Here is a 16,854-nt window from a genome sequence, read left to right on the forward strand (position 1 = left end):
CAGAACACATAATTATTTTGCTTATTGGTTAATAGTGAGAAATGAACTTCATCGTCATAAAAAGGCAATTAATACGTAGAAGCAAACACCAAAACATACAACTGATCAGTTAATTGTTCTTCTTGCCACTCTTGCTCAATTCTTTCACAGCCAAATCTGGGAAAAGAACATAATAATATTATTGATATAAACATACGTCAATTAATATGAATGTAACGCAAGTGTATCTGAAGTAACCTACATATTATTACAGTGAGATGGACATACAATGGGCATGGTGTACACTAAAAATATTCAAGGACAGGTACGTAGTAGTTCCTGAGAGGCATTCGATTTAACAGCAGCCATCTACATAATTATGCTGGGCTGGGCTTTCACAAAAAAGGTGGTTAATTTTTTAAAAATATCAAGCATACATTGAATAACACTCAGCAATCATGTACCTGGAGGTAGGGACTGCTTCAGTTTGTCTGCCTTTTCTTTGTCAGTAACCACCAGTGTGTAGAGGTACTTGGAGCATCGAACCTTGAACTTCACCTTGTCTTTAGTCTTCATAATTTTTACAGCTGTAACAAGCAAAGGCTTTAAATTGTTTTTATGAACAACCCTTCTTTTCAAGCGAGCTACTACATATACATTTTTACAGTAAAGCAAAAGACATAGTACACATCTAGTGAGATGACACATGACAGATGCACCTTAAATAGACTACATGGTGCAATATCGTATAGCGGGTATTATTTGGTGAATGAGGCAATTGAACCATAATTGGCCGTTTTTACCACATGATCATGAAGTTAAATCGGAGACACTCGCCTAGGTTCGCCAAATGCACCAACTAAACTGCTATACGTTATCAATTATAAAAGCTCATATGCTCATACCGTAGTCGTTCTAATTATAGAACCACCCTAATACAAGCACCAATTATTTTTCTGTTCTACCATTTCGAAATGTTTATTATTTTTTTGTGGTGCTTTGCCATATAATAGAATGTACAACGTACATGGCACTGCATGCTTCCATGGCCTCAAAAAGTTCTTTAAAGCAGTAAACATGCAGAATGTCATTGCTTATACTTCGCTTATTAACCTTATACTACTATACTAGGCAGGGTAGGACCACAGCTAAGTAGATCTTGAGATTGAGAGGTCAGTTCTTCGAGCTAAATTTGAGCTTTGTTAAGCCACGCCTATTCAACTTTAGATCCATATTTATTTTACATCTCCAAATAAGCACCATTTCCAGTGCTATAATTTAGAATGATTACGTATGATTACGTACTCACATTTTGCATCCTTCCTTCTCGCTGTGATAAGGAAGTCCTTGATCTCTTCAATCTTCTTCGGCTGTACACACAAAACATTATTTCATGGTACTTAGAGATATCTTATGTAACGTAAAGGGTTGTATAATAAATGTACACAAGACTATTCTGAATATTTTTATGTAAATCTACTTCTTTTTACCATGGCTAAACAATGGGTCACGGTCGAATGGACGAGTCTGTGAAGTGAAAAAAGACAGAACTGACTGACTGACTGGCAAGCACTATACAATGTGTACAACAAACGTACAGTACAAATAATTATACAGTTCAATAATTAGCCCTTAGCCAAGAGTTGATAATAAAAGTGCCTACTAACCAAAGTACATCAGTAACATGAGTTTGAGCAAAATCTTATTTACTATTAACATTGGAGAATGGATGCATAGGTACAGTGGATTACTGTAGATAAAATTACTAACTCACCTTCAACCACGTGGTCCCAAAGAGAAAGGCTATTGCAATGCGCATGTGCAATATGATTTGCAAAGAGGGGCGTGGCACCCGTTGAAAAAACAACCAGCCCTGCCCACCTTTTGAGCAACAACACCCAAGCTGCACTGAAAACAGGACAAAACAAAGCCCTCTAGTACTATATAGTGGGATGATTCACCACTAATCAGGTAAGCACCACATTCAATAGCAACCCAATTATTGTAGCAGGTTGTGTTGTAGCTAGTTAGCTGTGCAGCCTGTAGTATCACCTTGCCTGTCGTCTAGCTATAGTTCAGTAAATTAATACAAGTGCTTGTAGAGTATATAGCTGAGCTGTCTTACAAGTGTTTGTGCAGACAAGCTACTTTACTCTATAATTTATGTCCTGTGTCTGTAAGACTAGTTTTATTACAAGCAAGAGAAGATACAAATTCACGGGTGACTCAAAGTGAACACTGGTCATAGTTTTAGACACTATGAATCACATGTCCTTACACTATCTCCCTTCCTCCCGCCACACACACAGTATGGCCAGCTATGAAGATCACCCTATTCAAGTCCATGTACAAGATGTACCTTTTAGACGCTCCATGTCCACAAAGCAATGGACCACCTCCCCTCTTACAGCCCAATCTGCCCCCAGGCATCACAGGAAGTCCAAACGCCCTGAGAGCAGTCATCAGAGACTGGCAGCTGCTAGAGAAGACAACTTTAGGGAGCAGGAAATGAGGAGTAATGTAACAAGGGTGGGAGGTGAGTACATGGATGGTAACTTAGATGTCGACGAACATGCCAATAATGTTTTTGCCAACGAATGTGTCTTAGCAGATGACACAATGAACGCAACAACCATGTCCAGTTGCTAAATACTAATTTTACACAGCTAGTAGATGGGTTTACTTTTTCAGGAGTCACTGGAATGCTGCCCAATCAGCAGTTTTCCTCAAGAGGAACGTCACCTGCTCTGACAAGTTCCCTTTCCCAAAGTTCTGTTCCTAGGCAATCCTCCAAGCTGCCGAGGGAGAGAGAGCATCTTAAACTGAAGCAAGCTGTTAGTGCACCTGGAAATGCAGAAGGTGGGAGATAATATTCAAATTATACAGCATGACACCCAAAACTTGCACGGAATCACGGCCTAGAATGCATTAGCAAAAAATGTTGGTATATAGAATTCAAATTTCCCTGTTTTTGACATTTTAGACCATTTTCATACACTTTGGTACTGGCTCTGTTTTAAGTGTATGTACATCCCATGAACCATTAACCTAGTAGGAGCTTGTGTGGCTAGTTGTAACTGTTTGTACTCACTTGCATCCATGGGATAAATGACCAGTCTGTGTCTATGGGATGCTTTCTCATACAGTACACTCATAGCTATAAATCTGTGCAGTATTTCATTTCCGAATACAGTCATCTTTTCTTTGCATGGTGCTGGCTCCTAGTACTATCCATGATGTTTGATGTATATATGTTTCTTACACTCTGTATTTAATCAAGTCAATCTGGCAATGTGAGATACTTGTGTTTCCTCGCCACAGTTCTGCAATCAAACCAACCATTACCAAGTGATGATGTACTGAATGCTCTGTTCGACAGGCTAGTGGTAAGTTAATTGCTCCTTGTGTATTACAATACATACGTACAATACATCATACAATACATACAAGTATGACACATTGGGTTGCATAGTAATTGCTTAGTAACAGTATCCGTAGTCGCATGTGATGTCAGATGAAGATTGCTTTGGCTGCTAAACTCAATGCTTGTGCTGGTCCCTTTCACTGCTGATGTGTGTATGGGTGTAGAGTCTTCCTTCTGAATACTGGCATACTTTTCTGCAATAATTTCATTAAGGATCTTTACCTAATTGCATTGACATTATTTTGCTCCAGTTAGTCAATTCATTTTGGATTTGTTTTTACTGTAGGAGAGGCTGCATCTCTCACCAGAGAAAGTTGCCGAAATCAACAAGAGAACTCCAGAGCAAAAATGGAGTCTCATATTAGCCCAGGTATGCAAATGCTCTTGCTAATAATAAATACATTACTAGAATGATTCACTTATGTGTGTACGTGTGTACGTATGTACGTTGTAATTGACTTAAATTTCCCTGCAGCAAGAGCTTCAAGCTGGTATTGCCTGTGTCTTCTACATTGAGCAGTTAGTCAGGCATGCCCAGCCACAGCTCAAAGAAAAACACCCGAGGAAAAAACACCTTCAGAATCTCCAGCCTCTTGCAAAAGTGCTTAAGAACCTTGAAGTTGATTTGCGAACAAATCCAAACGATTCATGGGTGGAGGAGTTTGTTAATACTCCCAATCATGGCCATGTTGCACTGATTGATCTCATAAAAGACCTGGCTGATAACCCATACTCTGTGCCTCGCAAGAACCCAAAGAAGTATACAGTGCTGGAGAGAGAACCTGTGAGTGAAGATACATGTATAGCTAACTTTGGGTGCTCGTAACTTGAGTACTTTTTCGATCGAAATGTACATTCTATTCTCAAGAGTTTTGTTTAGCCTTGGTGAATGGGCTTATTTTGTAGTCAGCACAATAATTATGTACCTTAATTATGACTTGTTTCTTCCTATAATAGACGTATCTTTACATTGCTCTCTTGTGTCTGAAGGCTCTCACAAGCCACAGAGTAAGTCAATATCTCTGCATATGAACCCATTATAATACACTTAGAGTAGCTGTCAAAGGAGCCTGAGTAACAGGTTACTAATAGGTTGAATGAAAATCTCTTGATATTGCTATTAACTCGATCATAATTATGCTACATTCGCTTTGTTATAGGAAGGGTTCAATGCAGTGTTGAAGTACGACCCGAGTCTGTGCGTGCTGGCATACTGTCTGAACAGTGAGAGCACTCGCACTAAGGTCCTTATTCTCAAGGTGAGATACATAGCACGAGGGATACTCTATAGCTGTATTTGGGTATATGCATGAGTGTTTGTAGGAAGTTGATAATGGTGCCTCTCTCTCGCAATCAGCAGCTTTAAATTTATTGTAGAATTCAACTGAGTCATCTTATATAATCGTTCTTTATTCCATCTCCCCAGATGATGGTGACATTCCTATTGGCCACAGGAGGGCACAAGAAAGTCATGCAGGCATTCGACTACCTCAGAGCCATCATGAAAGAAAGAACCAGGTTTCAGCTCCTCGTTTCCTCACTCGTAAACGAACCTGTGGATCCAAACTTTCAGGTAAGAGACCAACTAGTTTGTTTTGTGTACCTTAAATGAAGCCATTGCAACAAAACAGTACGAGATTCACATAGAGAGATATGTTCAGATAGTATGGAGGAAGCTATATAATTATCTATCAAGCAGAATTAATTAATTTGATCAGTCGGTTAATTTCAAGTTTGTAGGGAGAAGGTGTATATCCAAGTTAGCAACTCTTGTACTGTTAATTGTTATTTGAGTGCGTTCGTTGCCATTGTCACTGTAGGCCGCTGCTCTGTGCTTCATCAACACTGTGGTTCAAACAACAAGAGGTCCCAATGCAAAGGTGTTTCATCAACACGAGTTTCTGGAGGCTGGTTTCAACACAGAGGAAGTGGAAAGAGTAAGATACACAACGTTTAACTATGTACTGAGTACATGTATATGAGCAGGGTGATTGATTAGGATTAAGACAGGGCCAATTATCATTATTCAGAGTAACTGATGCATATGCCACCCCCTACACTCTACACACTCACAATGTACACCCCCACATCCCCTGATTGTGCTCTTATTGCCCCTCCCCCTCACACACTCCACATAGTCTCTCCACGGGCGACAGGACGAGCGAGTACTTCACGAGCTGAAAGAGTGGGAGGGAAACTTCATCAGTGTCCAGCAGTTTATGGACGACCTGGCTGTCACTAAGGGCCGGGTCTGGAGTCTGCAGGAGAATGTACGTAGTTGTAGCTCACTAGAAATTTTCTTTTACTTAGACCCTGTCACTTCGATCAATTTATTTCTGTACGTACGTACGTATGTATGTGCTGGGTGATCGACTTTCATTCAGTTGTTTCCGTTTGTATAGTTGGAAGAGACACAGAGAACTCTTCACGAGGCCGATCTGGACCGCACTGCACTCTACAATCAAACAAAGAAGGTGTTATTATATGTTACCCAGCAACATACGTATCTCTACAGCTATCCCTTAATTTGTCTAGTAATTATGATTCCACCACGTAACCATGCTCATGGTTTAATTCATGTTAGCTGCATGTCCCCATCAGCCCATAACTACACACACACACACACACACCACCTCTCCCCTCTGCAGCTGATAGACAAGTATGAGCACCAGCGAGAGAGGATAAGCTACCTCAATGAGAGCGTTAATGATCTCCTCTCAGTCAAACTGGAGAGAGACGAGTTGGCAACAGAGAAGAAACAACTGGAGGAGGCCAACAAACGCTACCACGAGCACACCAGCGAACTACAGGAGAGGGTGGAGAAACTACTGGTAGGTCAAAACACAGCGCTCGATAATGTCGATGTCTGTATAGTTCTTGTTGTATGTATATATGTACATGAAAATATAAAAACATTTATTCAGATTAGAATTTTTACTAAGTTGAAGTTGTACGAATTTTAGTTGGTTGATTATTCTACGAGGTTGGATTTTCCTAACATATACAGGAAGAGAACAAGAACCTCCAGACGACTGAAGCCAAACTTAGTGACCTTCAGGAACAAGTGGAAGCTCTTAGCAAGTTCAAATATAAGGTGGAAGGAAAGTTTGATTCCACTCCACCACCCTCTGAGAGTGGGGAAGGGGTGGATACCGGAGCACCCCCCATGGCGACAAACATCCCTGCCCCGCCCCCTCTACCCCCCGTCATGGACCCTGATGGATCACTCATACCACCACCACCACCTGTACCATTTGGTAAGTGAGTGTGGTTAACAGAGTGTACTGTACATTACACTTCTGTATCGTGACATCTTCACCACAATCATGCATTTGCCCCACCCCACAGGAAGTGTACCCCCTCCCCCACTGATTGGTGGGGGCAGGCCTGGAGTGCCCCTCAAGAAGCCAGTGATACCCAACGTCCCTCTGCCCATGCTCAACTGGATCCCAGTGAGGAATCCGGGACAAACCATCTTCAAGGTCAGGCGAAAATTTACGAGTCATGTGCTTATCCACAACATAATCTTGGGCCGTTGTCCCATCTACGATTTGTATGTAGCAACTATGCTGACATCTTCACTTTGATTATTAGTACTGTCACCTCATGCAGGAACTAAATGACGAGGCTATTATTGAGTCGGTAGATTTCTCCGAGTTTGAAACTCTCTTTCAGGTCAAGAGATTCAAGAAAAATGATGAAAAGTCCTCCAAAAGGAACAAGAGTAAGTACACACTGACTGTATAGCGTAGCCTATAATTATTTCTGACTCGCAATGTAACTATAAATTCACTTGAAATTGACAAACCTCACATGTGGTCTGCCAAATTTACGAGTAATTGTTTTGTTTGTTTACAGACAAGAAAAAACTCGCTGAAGAAGTGTCCCTCATTGATAGCCGAAGAGCAAGGAACTTGGGTGAGCCAATTATTAACTAATGTAACGTTGCCAAAAAGGCTTAACGTGGAACAATGTAAAATTTTCGAACTCCCCTCTACCTCTGTATACTAGCTAGTCATCACACATATGCAATCTCTATTACTGTAACAGTAAGTGCTGGCCGCTGACCACATTCCATTTTCCCTGCTATAGTCATTGCCAAGCGGAGGATTGGGCATTCGGCTGTTGAGATCAGAGACTTTATCCTTCAAACAGACTTGGATGGACTGTCGGGAGAGTATTGTGAACTACTACTCAAGTTTATACCAACTGAAGATGAGGTACGTATCATTGTGTATCATCAGAGCCTGTAAATTATCTATTGATTCAGAAATTGATCCGTTCATTGTGCACTCTGATCTTTCTTGGCCTATATAATAATTATAGTAGTTCCAACATAGCTATTGTGAGAGATACGTTTGTTTGATTGATGTGCGCATGACAAACCATGATGTGTTTGTATTTTTCCTACAGCTCAAGGATCTTGCTAAGAGCGCCCAGCTCTATGACAACTTCTCTGAGGCCGACCAGTTTATGTACCAGCTGGCCAAGATAGAAAGATACGAGGCACGGCTCAATTGCATGGCCTACATGGGCAATTTTGATGAGCTGCTCAGCTCCACTAAACCAGTAAGTTGGTCAGCTACTTCTGACAGTAGAGTGTACGTATGTTCAGTATTCCGAGCATTATATGAAGTGTTGTTGGGATAGTTTCATGAAAATTGCCAGACTATCATTATTCTTCACGAACTATGTACTTTAAGCAGAAGATTGGCGGTTCTCTGCTAAATTATAATGTTCACCAAAATAGCATTGTAAACTAAGTTATAATAACAAGAACTTATTCCACCTCTCTTACAGCTAATAGAGGGTGTGCTGTCTGCCTCTCTCTCCATCTTCCGCAGTAGCCGACTCAAGAAAGTATTTGAGGTATGCCATCAACATAGCTATACATGTGACAGTGCAGTGAGTGTGCTATGAAGTATCCCATGATTACTAATTATAGCTATAACATGTGGTGTGTAGTGATAGATACTTACACACTGCTTGTGTGTAGTGATACTTACACACTGCTTATTGTTGCAGATCATCCTGGCATTTGGTAACTACATGAACAGCAGTCGCAGAGGAGCAGTGTACGGATTCAAACTGGAGTCACTCGGCAGGGTATGGCTGACCTGCATTATTGTTGTTGTGAGATCAGCCTTAATAATTATTTATGGCAGTTTTGGCCAATGAGATAATCGAAACAAATCTTGTTGACAATCCCTATGTATAGGTTCACCAAATCGCCAAAATTGTGTTCTCACCAAAACAGTTGTAATAGTACGGATATAGAATTATAAAGCCGTGTTCTTTTCAGACCAGTAGTTACGTTACTGTGTACTCAATACCCTCAGATTGCTGACACTAAGTCAATGGATCGCAAACAGACTCTTCTACACTATATAGTGCATGTGGTGGAGATGGTGTACCCCAACGTACTGACCTTCTATGATGACCTCAGTGTGGACAAGGCCTGTCAAGGTAGGTCACGTGATAAGCGTACATGCTGTTGTATTGCTATTATACCACTCTAACTCCTAGTACGTACATGTACGTAGGTGCATTAATTTTGGTGTGCGGGATTGACATCTTCTGTTTTTTTTTGGGTACACTATTCCATTCGCTCCATCATAATTATTATTATAATGCTGACATTGCAGTGCCTGTATTAATTTATGTACTTTCAAGCCAAGTTCATACGCACATAATTATGCTCTCCTGTGTAAAGTTTTGCGACCAGTTTTTGGGGTGCTAAAGGTTGCTAGTAAACTATTTTGCCGCAGATAATGCATGTGTAGACTTTTCTGTTTACTACACACGTACATAAGTTACTCATTGACCCCTCCCTCCCTCTCCAGTGTCAATGCAGCTGCTGAATGAGGATGTCGAGATACTTAAAAAGGGGCTGGAGGACGTCTCTGAGGAGAGGCAAAAGGAACCGAGCAACTTCATCATATTCATATCCTTACCCTATTGAGAAATTCACGTACGGTAGTTGGCCATGGAGCATGTAATCATTGCCTGTAGCGTTCAATACATATGACTTGTATCCATTCAGACTTGTATTCTTTTGGGCTAAGGTAGTGATTAAATTCAGTATTCTACGAAGTTAGTGCTGTTACACTGTAATTCAAATCTCTACAAAACAAGTTGTATGATAATAATACTCTACCGGTCAATATACTGAAGAACGAATGTTGAGTACATGTGTATATTATTCTTAATGGCTGCTCACAGCTATTTCAACCTTGCCAAAAGGAAGGTCGACCTTGTAGTGGAGACCTATGCCAAGATGGAAGATGCTTACAGAGAGGTGTGCCTCATGTTTGACGAGAGCCCCAAGCAGACTGACCCCTCCGACTTCTTCGGGATATTCGCCAACTTTATCAAAGAATGGAAGGTCAGTAGACTACTGGTACTCAATATTCAAATAATACAGTTAGACCATGTGCCTCGCTGGTACTAGAAAATGCTGGATTGATTACTGCAACTATAGATTCAAAATAGCATATGTATATGTATAGCCTCGATCCCAGGCCGAGTTTTCGCTTTTATAACGGTTAGGCGAACAACTAGGCCTGGTACCAGTTGTCTGCGCATATAAAAGAAAAAACTTGGCCTGGGATCGAGGCTAGTATATGTAATATAACGTTTGTATTTTTACTGCTGCTTCTAATTCCACAGAAAGCAGTCCAAGATAATCATGCTTCCAAACGGCGACGGAGGACAATGATTGACCTTCTTAAGAAGGATGACGATACCGAACCCAAAAATGCCCTAGCCAGCCTCGCATCCGAGGCTGCAGCAGAGGCAGCTGCTCGCTCCAAGAACATACGCAAAGGGGCGGAGCAACTTGATGAGAGGGACGAAGACGGTGTGACACGGCCTCTTTCTAGGGGTGAAGTTGTGCAAGATCTCGAGGCTGAAGCACACGATATACGGGAGAAAGGAATACATCATCTTAATCTACAGGAACGATTGCCATGGTTGAAAAAATCCCCGACTAAGGAGGACAGCAAAGAACAAGAGGATGACCAGCCAGAGCGAGCACTGTCACCTGATTCCGGACTAGACCAACTCAGCCCTAAAGAGGGTTTTCTACTACACGATTCCACCCTCGAGGAAGATCGCAGTATAGCAAGCTCTGTACATAGTCTGCTAATGAATGGATACCCTGAGGAAACACCTGAAGTGTACCTACCCCCTAAAGACTACCACACAGACAATGCATACCCTGAGGGATACGTAGATGAAGATGAGGTGATACCATCAAGAGACTACCCCACGAAAGGAGTGACTGGCTCACAGACCCAGCTGTTAGAAGAAAATGACTATTACTCCATGATGTCGAATGGACTCACTGCATGATTTGTAACTACATGTAATCGTTTTATTTAAATTTCCATGCACCCTGTAAACCATATATTTACCATTTTATGTATATATACATGCAATAATTATTATAGACTGGTTAACTCTTGATGTATATACTGTGTAATTATATGCTGGCCTGGTACAGTTAACGTTGCCATGCTGTTAATGTCAAGCCTCCTAGATTCTATATTATTATACGTAGAATTTAAATCAGGTGGTCAAAAAATTAAACTGTGTGACAATTTTGCACTGAACTAGCTAAGAAGGTTCATCAGCTGTATGCACTGTTCTGTCTCCTCTCTTCTCAATCGTCAGTGATGTGAAACTCTCCAACAGCTTCTGTACTTCCTCCACCTAAAGCAATAGGAAGAGATTATTAATACTCAAAGTAAGCTTTTCAGATACTTCACAAGTCTACCATTCATTTGGAAGGCTCAATTTTAACTGTACCACCAGGGTATTAAATATAAGATCGCTAAGATCGCCACAGTTGTGCACAATTGCACACCTGATCAGTCGTTTCCGAGATACTGAGCTGTCCTGCTAGCCTGTCCAGTTCCTCCACTTCATCTTTATCGCTATGTGTAACTGAGAGGTACTGATGCACCATCTCGACAATCTTCACCATCTCGGCTTTTCGGGATAGTGGCATACCACCCTCATCGTCACTCTTTCGGGCTAGTCTAAGACGAGACTGGGCGAGGTGAAGGGGAGTCATACCTCGGGAGTCCACTGCATTTACATTGGTACCTGTAGGTATGGCGATATCTCAATGACGGTGTTCATGATCTCACAAAACACTGTTTCATATAAATTTATATGAAAAGCAGTATACTAGATCTGAGAAATATATTTGTCTGTAACAGCTACAGTACAGAATGCACCCTTGAAACTTTTCGGATACAGGTCTTATCAAGTTAAACACAGCACAGCAATAATCACATAATGACTCGCTTTGATTATGCATGTAACTACACAACGTACCAGCTTTCAACAATGCCGTGACAACTCCTACATGATTTGTGCAGCAAGCTGGGGGGGGAATGAAAATACAAACTGTGCCTGACTAAGACAAAAATGTATCACACATAAACCAATTGAATTCGTACATTCAAATCTGTGATTCTATCGAGTACAGTATGAAATCCAAAAAAGTTCACCATTACATTAATTGTGTTACCTAGATGAAGAGGTGTGTTTCCAATGCAGTCTTTCTGATTGACAGATCCACCATACGAAATTAGGAGCTTTACTAAGGAGAGATAGACAAGCTTAACGGCCAAGCTCAACAAATACACTTCTCACAAGAACACGAGGGACCTACAATGACACCTGTATTTATAGCCTGAGGCACACCTACCCATGTTAGCGTCTCCCCGGCAAGCAGCAAAATGGAGGGGTGTTCTTCCTTTATCGTCCGCTGTTTTCACATTAGCTCCTTTCTTAACAAGTTCCAGAACTATAAATAAAATACAAACAAGAGGCCTATAATGATTAGCAATTGGGGGGCTGACCAGATTTAAGAGGCAGAGATGTAATAATTATACAGGCAGAAATGAAGCAACAACTACATGAGCTATGTACGTACGTATACTGTTAGGGATCGATAAGAAATTTTGGGGATCGACATAGGTATAGCTATAGGTTCCTTACACATGAAGAACTACGTATAATATATGTATAATTATACACACAACCATTTTCATAGGATCCATCCGACGCCGCATGTCGTAGTTTCCTGGACGCTGAAAAAAAGAGGACCGTTAACAGTTATGTTCGCACATGTATAACAACAACACACAATACCGCATTAATTACTATACTATAATAAAACTGTGTTTATGTACCCAAGTATTCTCTTCCCAGTAAGTCTTTTTTAGATCTTGAGCTACCCCTAGCCCCAGGGCTCTTGTTTTTCATCTTCCCAGCATGACTAGTTTGAGAACCACTGGGTTGCGAGCATTCCAGTGATTCTAGTCTCTTTAGTTCACCAATATCCTTACTCAGATGAAGGTAAGATTTGCTCATCTTTCTGCATCTTCGTTTTAATGCCGCCCTTGTTATTAACCTGCGGTGTTTTATCGAGGGCACAAAACAGCATAAAAATAACTTGAATATGGTACAAACACTAAAAAATAAAAACAAAAATCACATTAATTTTCTGGGTTAATAAAAAGGTCACATGGGTTATAAAGCGGTACATTTGAACACTTTTCATCCATTTCATTCCACATTAGTTCCCATGACTTGTACTTGCTGCCTGGTTTCATAGCAACAAATTGCAGAGGGCTCTCTCTCAGTGCAAAGAGCAGGTCAAACATGGCATTCTGAATGGACGAAAGAAATTAGTTAGCAATTTGCAACCAACTATACGGGGAAATATGACATTGCAAAACTAGTGGCAAACTGCCAAAGCCTGTCTTTACAGAGGCTGATCTTATTAAATTGGTTGGGAGGTGACTACCTACATGCACACTGATGAAAAAACGGTGGTGTATACAGTACACTGACAGTGACTCTATTTTTGAGAGGCTAGGAAGGGCTTTTATAGGAGGTTCCACATTTATTATTGCAGCACATACAACATACATTTGTAAAGTAACTGAACATGCAGCCATTGCAGGTAAAGGTTTTATTTCAGGAAAAGGTCAGTCCATGAAAATTGGAAATACCGGGTTATTTTCGTAACGTAGAAATGTTGATAGGTTCATAATATAGCTTTGATATATTTTAGACTGAGAGCCCCCTCAATAAAAAGGAGGCTTAACTATAATTATATATTCCACTGACTTACTCCCATGGCGTTCATGAGGTGATCGATACGTTTGGAGCCAGTTGGCCAGAGGGGGTAGTTGTTGGCCTCAATGAACCAGACACGGAGATCAGTCGTCACCATGAAATCCAGCCCCAGCAGCTGGTAACTGGAGGGTGAATTCTGAAACACTCCGCCCCTACCTATATATATATATATACAGTGTTAGGGTGGGAGGGAACACATAGGGCAGCATAAATTCATGTTTCTGTATACTGAGGTTTTGTACATGCACTATAGAGCTTGTTATATGCACTATAATTTATGGGTAAAATTGAAGGTTCCAATACGCAGCTAATAATTAAGTCTGTGGTAGTGCTCACCCCTAAAGTAACAACTACGAAATGATAAAAATTCTGAGCGACGATGACAGACATACATGTACACACCTGTTTGTAGAATGAACAGAGCAGTCTTCTTGATAAAAGGAACCAGACGTGATCTAACAAAGTCGTTATTTTCAGGTACATACTCATCCAAGTAGCTCTGAAACCTTTCAAATGACCACAAATGCTCGTCGGGTGAATAATTCTTGGCATTGACTTGTAAGTGACTATTGGTAATATGAGCTTCTTTACCACCTTGTGGAGAGAACTGTTTCATGGACACTCTAAGGTAGCCATTGTGATGAAACAAAAGGTACGGTTGAGTCGAAGCAATCAAAACAAGACCACGTATATCAAATTTCCTCTTGTGCAGCAACAAAGGACTCGGTAAGTACTTTTGAACAACATACTCTTTAGTGTTTGTGCACAAGCTGAAATCCTTGTAGAGCTTTGTGAGATTGCTGTGAATGGTTATTCCAGTTCCTCCATAGCCAGAAGATTCTTTGAGCACCCACCAGTTGTCTGGATTCTTGTCCGCATACTTAAAGAATTGTAGACATTCTTTCGTGCTATCCAATAAAAAGGATCTTGGCATCACCTCTAGGTCATCTAAACTGCATCCATATTTCAAGAAATGCTCTCGAAAAGCAACCAGTTGTCCCTTTTTGCCTCCTGTGATTTTAAAAGCATAGCGAACTGCAGACACTAAAGAATTCTTGGACTGGGAGAGATTTTGCAGGGAAAAATATTTATAAAATCTTGATGAGGTAATCACAATTGTGAACGAATCATGTACAGACAAATAGTTGTGCAAACGAGAAAGTCCAGACGTAGAATCATTGAGTATCAAACCCAAGCCCCAATGACGCTCAGTGGCTATATTTTTCAAGGATTGCATAAAAGGTTTACCGAAAAATATCATTTGGGTACGTTCGAAACTTGAAACAGGGCGATTGAACCATGGCTTTATCCATCGACATTCCCCTTCGGAAATATTCACATTCACTGAAACCGTATTTTCTTCTACTTTCAATCTATTTATTATTTCCGTATTCCTTTTTACTACAGTCACTGTAGGTGCATTTTTCATGGCTCTAGTGTAAAGATAAGTACAGATTAGCCCCGCCCCCAAAATTACCAATCCTAATCTGATGTTTCTTTTCCAGCTTGAGATAGCCATAACTTTTACACATTCTTCAGAGGATCAAATCAAATCCACACCATGTTAGAGCTTGAACCAAACACGATGCACGCCGTGGCATACGGTAGACACAGATTTACCAACATTTATATGCTGTGCTTTCACATTATAGCATAGCATCCGTATTATAGCCCACCGGCACCACCCACCCACAAGTATTTCAATAAACCCACAAGTCTTAGTATACGTAGTCTGAAATAATTCTTCACAAAGGTACTGTAAAAGTTTTATCAAGAAAAACACAGCACACACACTACAGATGCAGATGCATAACATAATTTAACATAAACTACTAAGCATTGTCAATGTCTGAAACTAGTGATAAGGTTAAGAACTAAATGTTTATCCGCTGCTTAGAAGCACTTGCGATGGACAATGGATGGGCCAGACTCATCGTATTCTTGCTTTGAGATCCACATCTGTTGGAAGGTGGAGAGAGAGGCAAGGATGGAACCTCCGATCCATACAGAGTATTTCCTCTCTGGTGGGGCGATGATCTTGATCTTCATTGTGGGTGGTGCCAAGGCAGTGATCTCCTTCTGCATACGGTCAGCAACTCCGGGGTACATGGTGGAACCTCCAGAGAGGACGGTGTTAGCGTACAGGTCCTTACGGATGTCAACATCGCACTTCATGATTGAGTTGTAGCAAGTCTCGTGGATACCGGCAGACTCCATTCCGAGGAAGCTGGGTTGGAAGAGAGCCTCAGGGCATCGGAATCGCTCGTTTCCAATGGTGATAACTTGTCCGTCAGGGAGCTCGTAGCTCTTCTCGACCGATGAGCTGGAGGCAGCAGTTCCCATCTCCTGTTCAAAGTCAAGGGCAACGTAGCAGAGCTTCTCCTTGATGTCACGGACGATCTCACGTTCGGCAGTGGTGGTGAAAGAGTAGCCACGCTCGGTCAGGATCTTCATGAGGTAGTCGGTCAGATCACGTCCAGCCAAGTCCAAACGGAGGATGGCGTGGGGAAGAGCGTATCCCTCGTAGATGGGCACAGTGTGGGAGACACCATCACCAGAGTCGAACACGATACCAGTGGTACGTCCAGAGGCGTACAGAGAGAGCACAGCCTGGATGGCGACGTACATTGCTGGGGTGTTGAAGGTCTCGAACATGATTTGGGTCATCTTCTCACGGTTGGCCTTGGGGTTGAGGGGGGCCTCTGTGAGCAGGACGGGGTGCTCCTCGGGGGCAACACGCAGCTCATTGTAGAAGGTATGATGCCAGATCTGCAGGGAAAAGAACACCCAATCAATGCTGCAAATAACTACAATCAAATACTTGTTTACAAGCTAATAAGCTAATAGACTGCTTTAGCTGCAGCTAGTAGACTAAATAAAAATAATTTCTCACCTTCTCCATGTCATCCCAGTTGGTGACGATTCCGTGCTCGATGGGGTACTTGAGAGTGAGGATTCCTCTCTTGCTCTGAGCCTCATCTCCTACGTATGAGTCCTTCTGTCCCATACCAACCATCACTCCCTGATGACGGGGTCTTCCAACGATGGAGGGGAAGACAGCTCTGGGAGCATCGTCTCCAGCGAATCCGGCTTTGCACATACCAGATCCATTGTCTACAACCAACGCAGCAACATCGTCGTCACACATTTTGGCTAGTTTTGGTGAGGTTTTACTGGAGAGAAAGAACTTCAAACGACTCAACAAGGGCTCGAGCGAAACAGTGGAGCAACTGCAGTTTTTGCAGGGTATTACTTGCTCTGAGTGACACACCCAGTCATTGAGGTTATGGAAT

General features: G+C 41.6%; 5 protein-coding genes across 6 annotated transcripts; 1 reads left to right on the forward strand and 4 right to left on the reverse strand.

The window, feature by feature from the left end:
* Positions 1–12: 12 nt before the first annotated feature.
* On the reverse strand, positions 13–1,817 carry LOC135350827 (large ribosomal subunit protein eL38). Its single transcript, XM_064549679.1, has 5 exons — positions 1,754–1,817; positions 1,470–1,506; positions 1,289–1,349; positions 444–566; positions 13–156 (listed from the first exon to the last, which is right to left on the reverse strand). The coding sequence occupies exons 2-5, from the start codon at positions 1,470–1,472 to the stop codon at positions 110–112; spliced, it is 234 nt and encodes a 77-aa protein (XP_064405749.1). The 5' UTR covers positions 1,473–1,506; positions 1,754–1,817; the 3' UTR covers positions 13–109.
* Positions 1,810–10,859, forward strand: LOC135350767 (formin-like protein 3). 2 transcript variants are annotated; one of them, XM_064549600.1, is made up of 25 exons: positions 1,810–1,950; positions 2,289–2,515; positions 2,671–2,838; positions 3,301–3,365; positions 3,690–3,773; positions 3,879–4,187; positions 4,361–4,411; positions 4,564–4,662; positions 4,830–4,976; positions 5,224–5,340; positions 5,542–5,673; positions 5,806–5,877; positions 6,052–6,234; positions 6,411–6,660; positions 6,752–6,885; positions 7,016–7,127; positions 7,262–7,321; positions 7,496–7,623; positions 7,817–7,972; positions 8,204–8,272; positions 8,429–8,509; positions 8,743–8,869; positions 9,247–9,346; positions 9,623–9,788; positions 10,073–10,859. In XM_064549600.1, exons 2-25 carry the CDS (start codon positions 2,290–2,292, stop codon positions 10,754–10,756), a joined length of 3,720 nt encoding a protein of 1,239 aa, XP_064405670.1. In that variant the 5' UTR covers positions 1,810–1,950; position 2,289; the 3' UTR covers positions 10,757–10,859. The 2 variants fall into 2 exon arrangements, with proteins under 2 accessions (XP_064405670.1, XP_064405671.1); XM_064549601.1 differs by lacking the exon at positions 1,810–1,950 and adding an exon at positions 2,056–2,200.
* Positions 10,860–10,972: 113 nt separating this feature from the next.
* LOC135350824 (ankyrin repeat domain-containing protein 54-like) lies at positions 10,973–12,854 on the reverse strand. The gene is made up of 7 exons (XM_064549675.1): positions 12,610–12,854; positions 12,460–12,507; positions 12,123–12,221; positions 11,943–12,014; positions 11,747–11,794; positions 11,271–11,512; positions 10,973–11,116 (listed from the first exon to the last, which is right to left on the reverse strand). Exons 1-7 carry the CDS (start codon positions 12,788–12,790, stop codon positions 11,021–11,023), a joined length of 786 nt encoding a protein of 261 aa, XP_064405745.1. The 5' UTR covers positions 12,791–12,854; the 3' UTR covers positions 10,973–11,020.
* A 3-nt stretch (positions 12,855–12,857) lies between these two features.
* Positions 12,858–15,227, reverse strand: LOC135350789 (protein polyglycylase TTLL10-like). Its single transcript, XM_064549626.1, has 3 exons — positions 13,964–15,227; positions 13,557–13,717; positions 12,858–13,089 (listed from the first exon to the last, which is right to left on the reverse strand). Exons 1-3 carry the CDS (start codon positions 15,078–15,080, stop codon positions 12,916–12,918), a joined length of 1,452 nt encoding a protein of 483 aa, XP_064405696.1. The 5' UTR covers positions 15,081–15,227; the 3' UTR covers positions 12,858–12,915.
* Positions 15,228–15,315: 88 nt separating this feature from the next.
* LOC135350802 (actin, cytoplasmic) lies at positions 15,316–16,805 on the reverse strand. Its single transcript, XM_064549641.1, has 2 exons — positions 16,455–16,805; positions 15,316–16,330 (listed from the first exon to the last, which is right to left on the reverse strand). The coding sequence occupies exons 1-2, from the start codon at positions 16,707–16,709 to the stop codon at positions 15,455–15,457; spliced, it is 1,131 nt and encodes a 376-aa protein (XP_064405711.1). The 5' UTR covers positions 16,710–16,805; the 3' UTR covers positions 15,316–15,454.
* Positions 16,806–16,854: the final 49 nt, after the last annotated feature.

This window comes from Halichondria panicea, chromosome 17 (assembly GCF_963675165.1).
Source record: "Halichondria panicea chromosome 17, odHalPani1.1, whole genome shotgun sequence".
Lineage (NCBI taxonomy): Eukaryota > Metazoa > Porifera > Demospongiae > Suberitida > Halichondriidae > Halichondria > Halichondria panicea.

What these genes read in the sequence shown, in the direction of transcription:
- LOC135350827 (XM_064549679.1), bottom strand. An exon ending in GAGAAGGAAGGATGCAAAAT is followed by an intron (nt 567 to 1,288) that starts GTGAGTACGTAA and finishes TGCTTGTTACAG; the next exon opens with CTGTAAAAATTATGAAGACT. An exon ending in GAAGCAGTCCCTACCTCCAG is followed by an intron (nt 157 to 443) that starts GTACATGATTGC and finishes TTCTTTTCCCAG; the next exon opens with ATTTGGCTGTGAAAGAATTG.
- LOC135350767 (XM_064549600.1), top strand. Translation starts at nt 2,290, where the DNA reads ATGGCCAGCTATGAAGATCACCCTATTCAAGTCCATGTACAAGATGTA. An exon ending in AGAGGGTGGAGAAACTACTG is followed by an intron (nt 6,235 to 6,410) that starts GTAGGTCAAAAC and finishes TAACATATACAG; the next exon opens with GAAGAGAACAAGAACCTCCA. An exon ending in CCGAAGAGCAAGGAACTTGG is followed by an intron (nt 7,322 to 7,495) that starts GTGAGCCAATTA and finishes TCCCTGCTATAG; the next exon opens with TCATTGCCAAGCGGAGGATT.
- LOC135350824 (XM_064549675.1), bottom strand. Translation starts at nt 12,790, where the DNA reads ATGAGCAAATCTTACCTTCATCTGAGTAAGGATATTGGTGAACTAAAG. An exon ending in ACTGGGAAGAGAATACTTGG is followed by an intron (nt 12,508 to 12,609) that starts GTACATAAACAC and finishes TCTTTTTTTCAG; the next exon opens with CGTCCAGGAAACTACGACAT. An exon ending in CACGGCATTGTTGAAAGCTG is followed by an intron (nt 11,513 to 11,746) that starts GTACGTTGTGTA and finishes CCATACCTACAG; the next exon opens with GTACCAATGTAAATGCAGTG.
- LOC135350789 (XM_064549626.1), bottom strand. Translation starts at nt 15,080, where the DNA reads ATGGCTATCTCAAGCTGGAAAAGAAACATCAGATTAGGATTGGTAATT. An exon ending in TCTGTTCATTCTACAAACAG is followed by an intron (nt 13,718 to 13,963) that starts GTGTGTACATGT and finishes ATATATATATAG; the next exon opens with GTAGGGGCGGAGTGTTTCAG. An exon ending in ACCTCATGAACGCCATGGGA is followed by an intron (nt 13,090 to 13,556) that starts GTAAGTCAGTGG and finishes TCGTCCATTCAG; the next exon opens with AATGCCATGTTTGACCTGCT.
- LOC135350802 (XM_064549641.1), bottom strand. Translation starts at nt 16,709, where the DNA reads ATGTGTGACGACGATGTTGCTGCGTTGGTTGTAGACAATGGATCTGGT. An exon ending in ACTGGGATGACATGGAGAAG is followed by an intron (nt 16,331 to 16,454) that starts GTGAGAAATTAT and finishes TTTTCCCTGCAG; the next exon opens with ATCTGGCATCATACCTTCTA.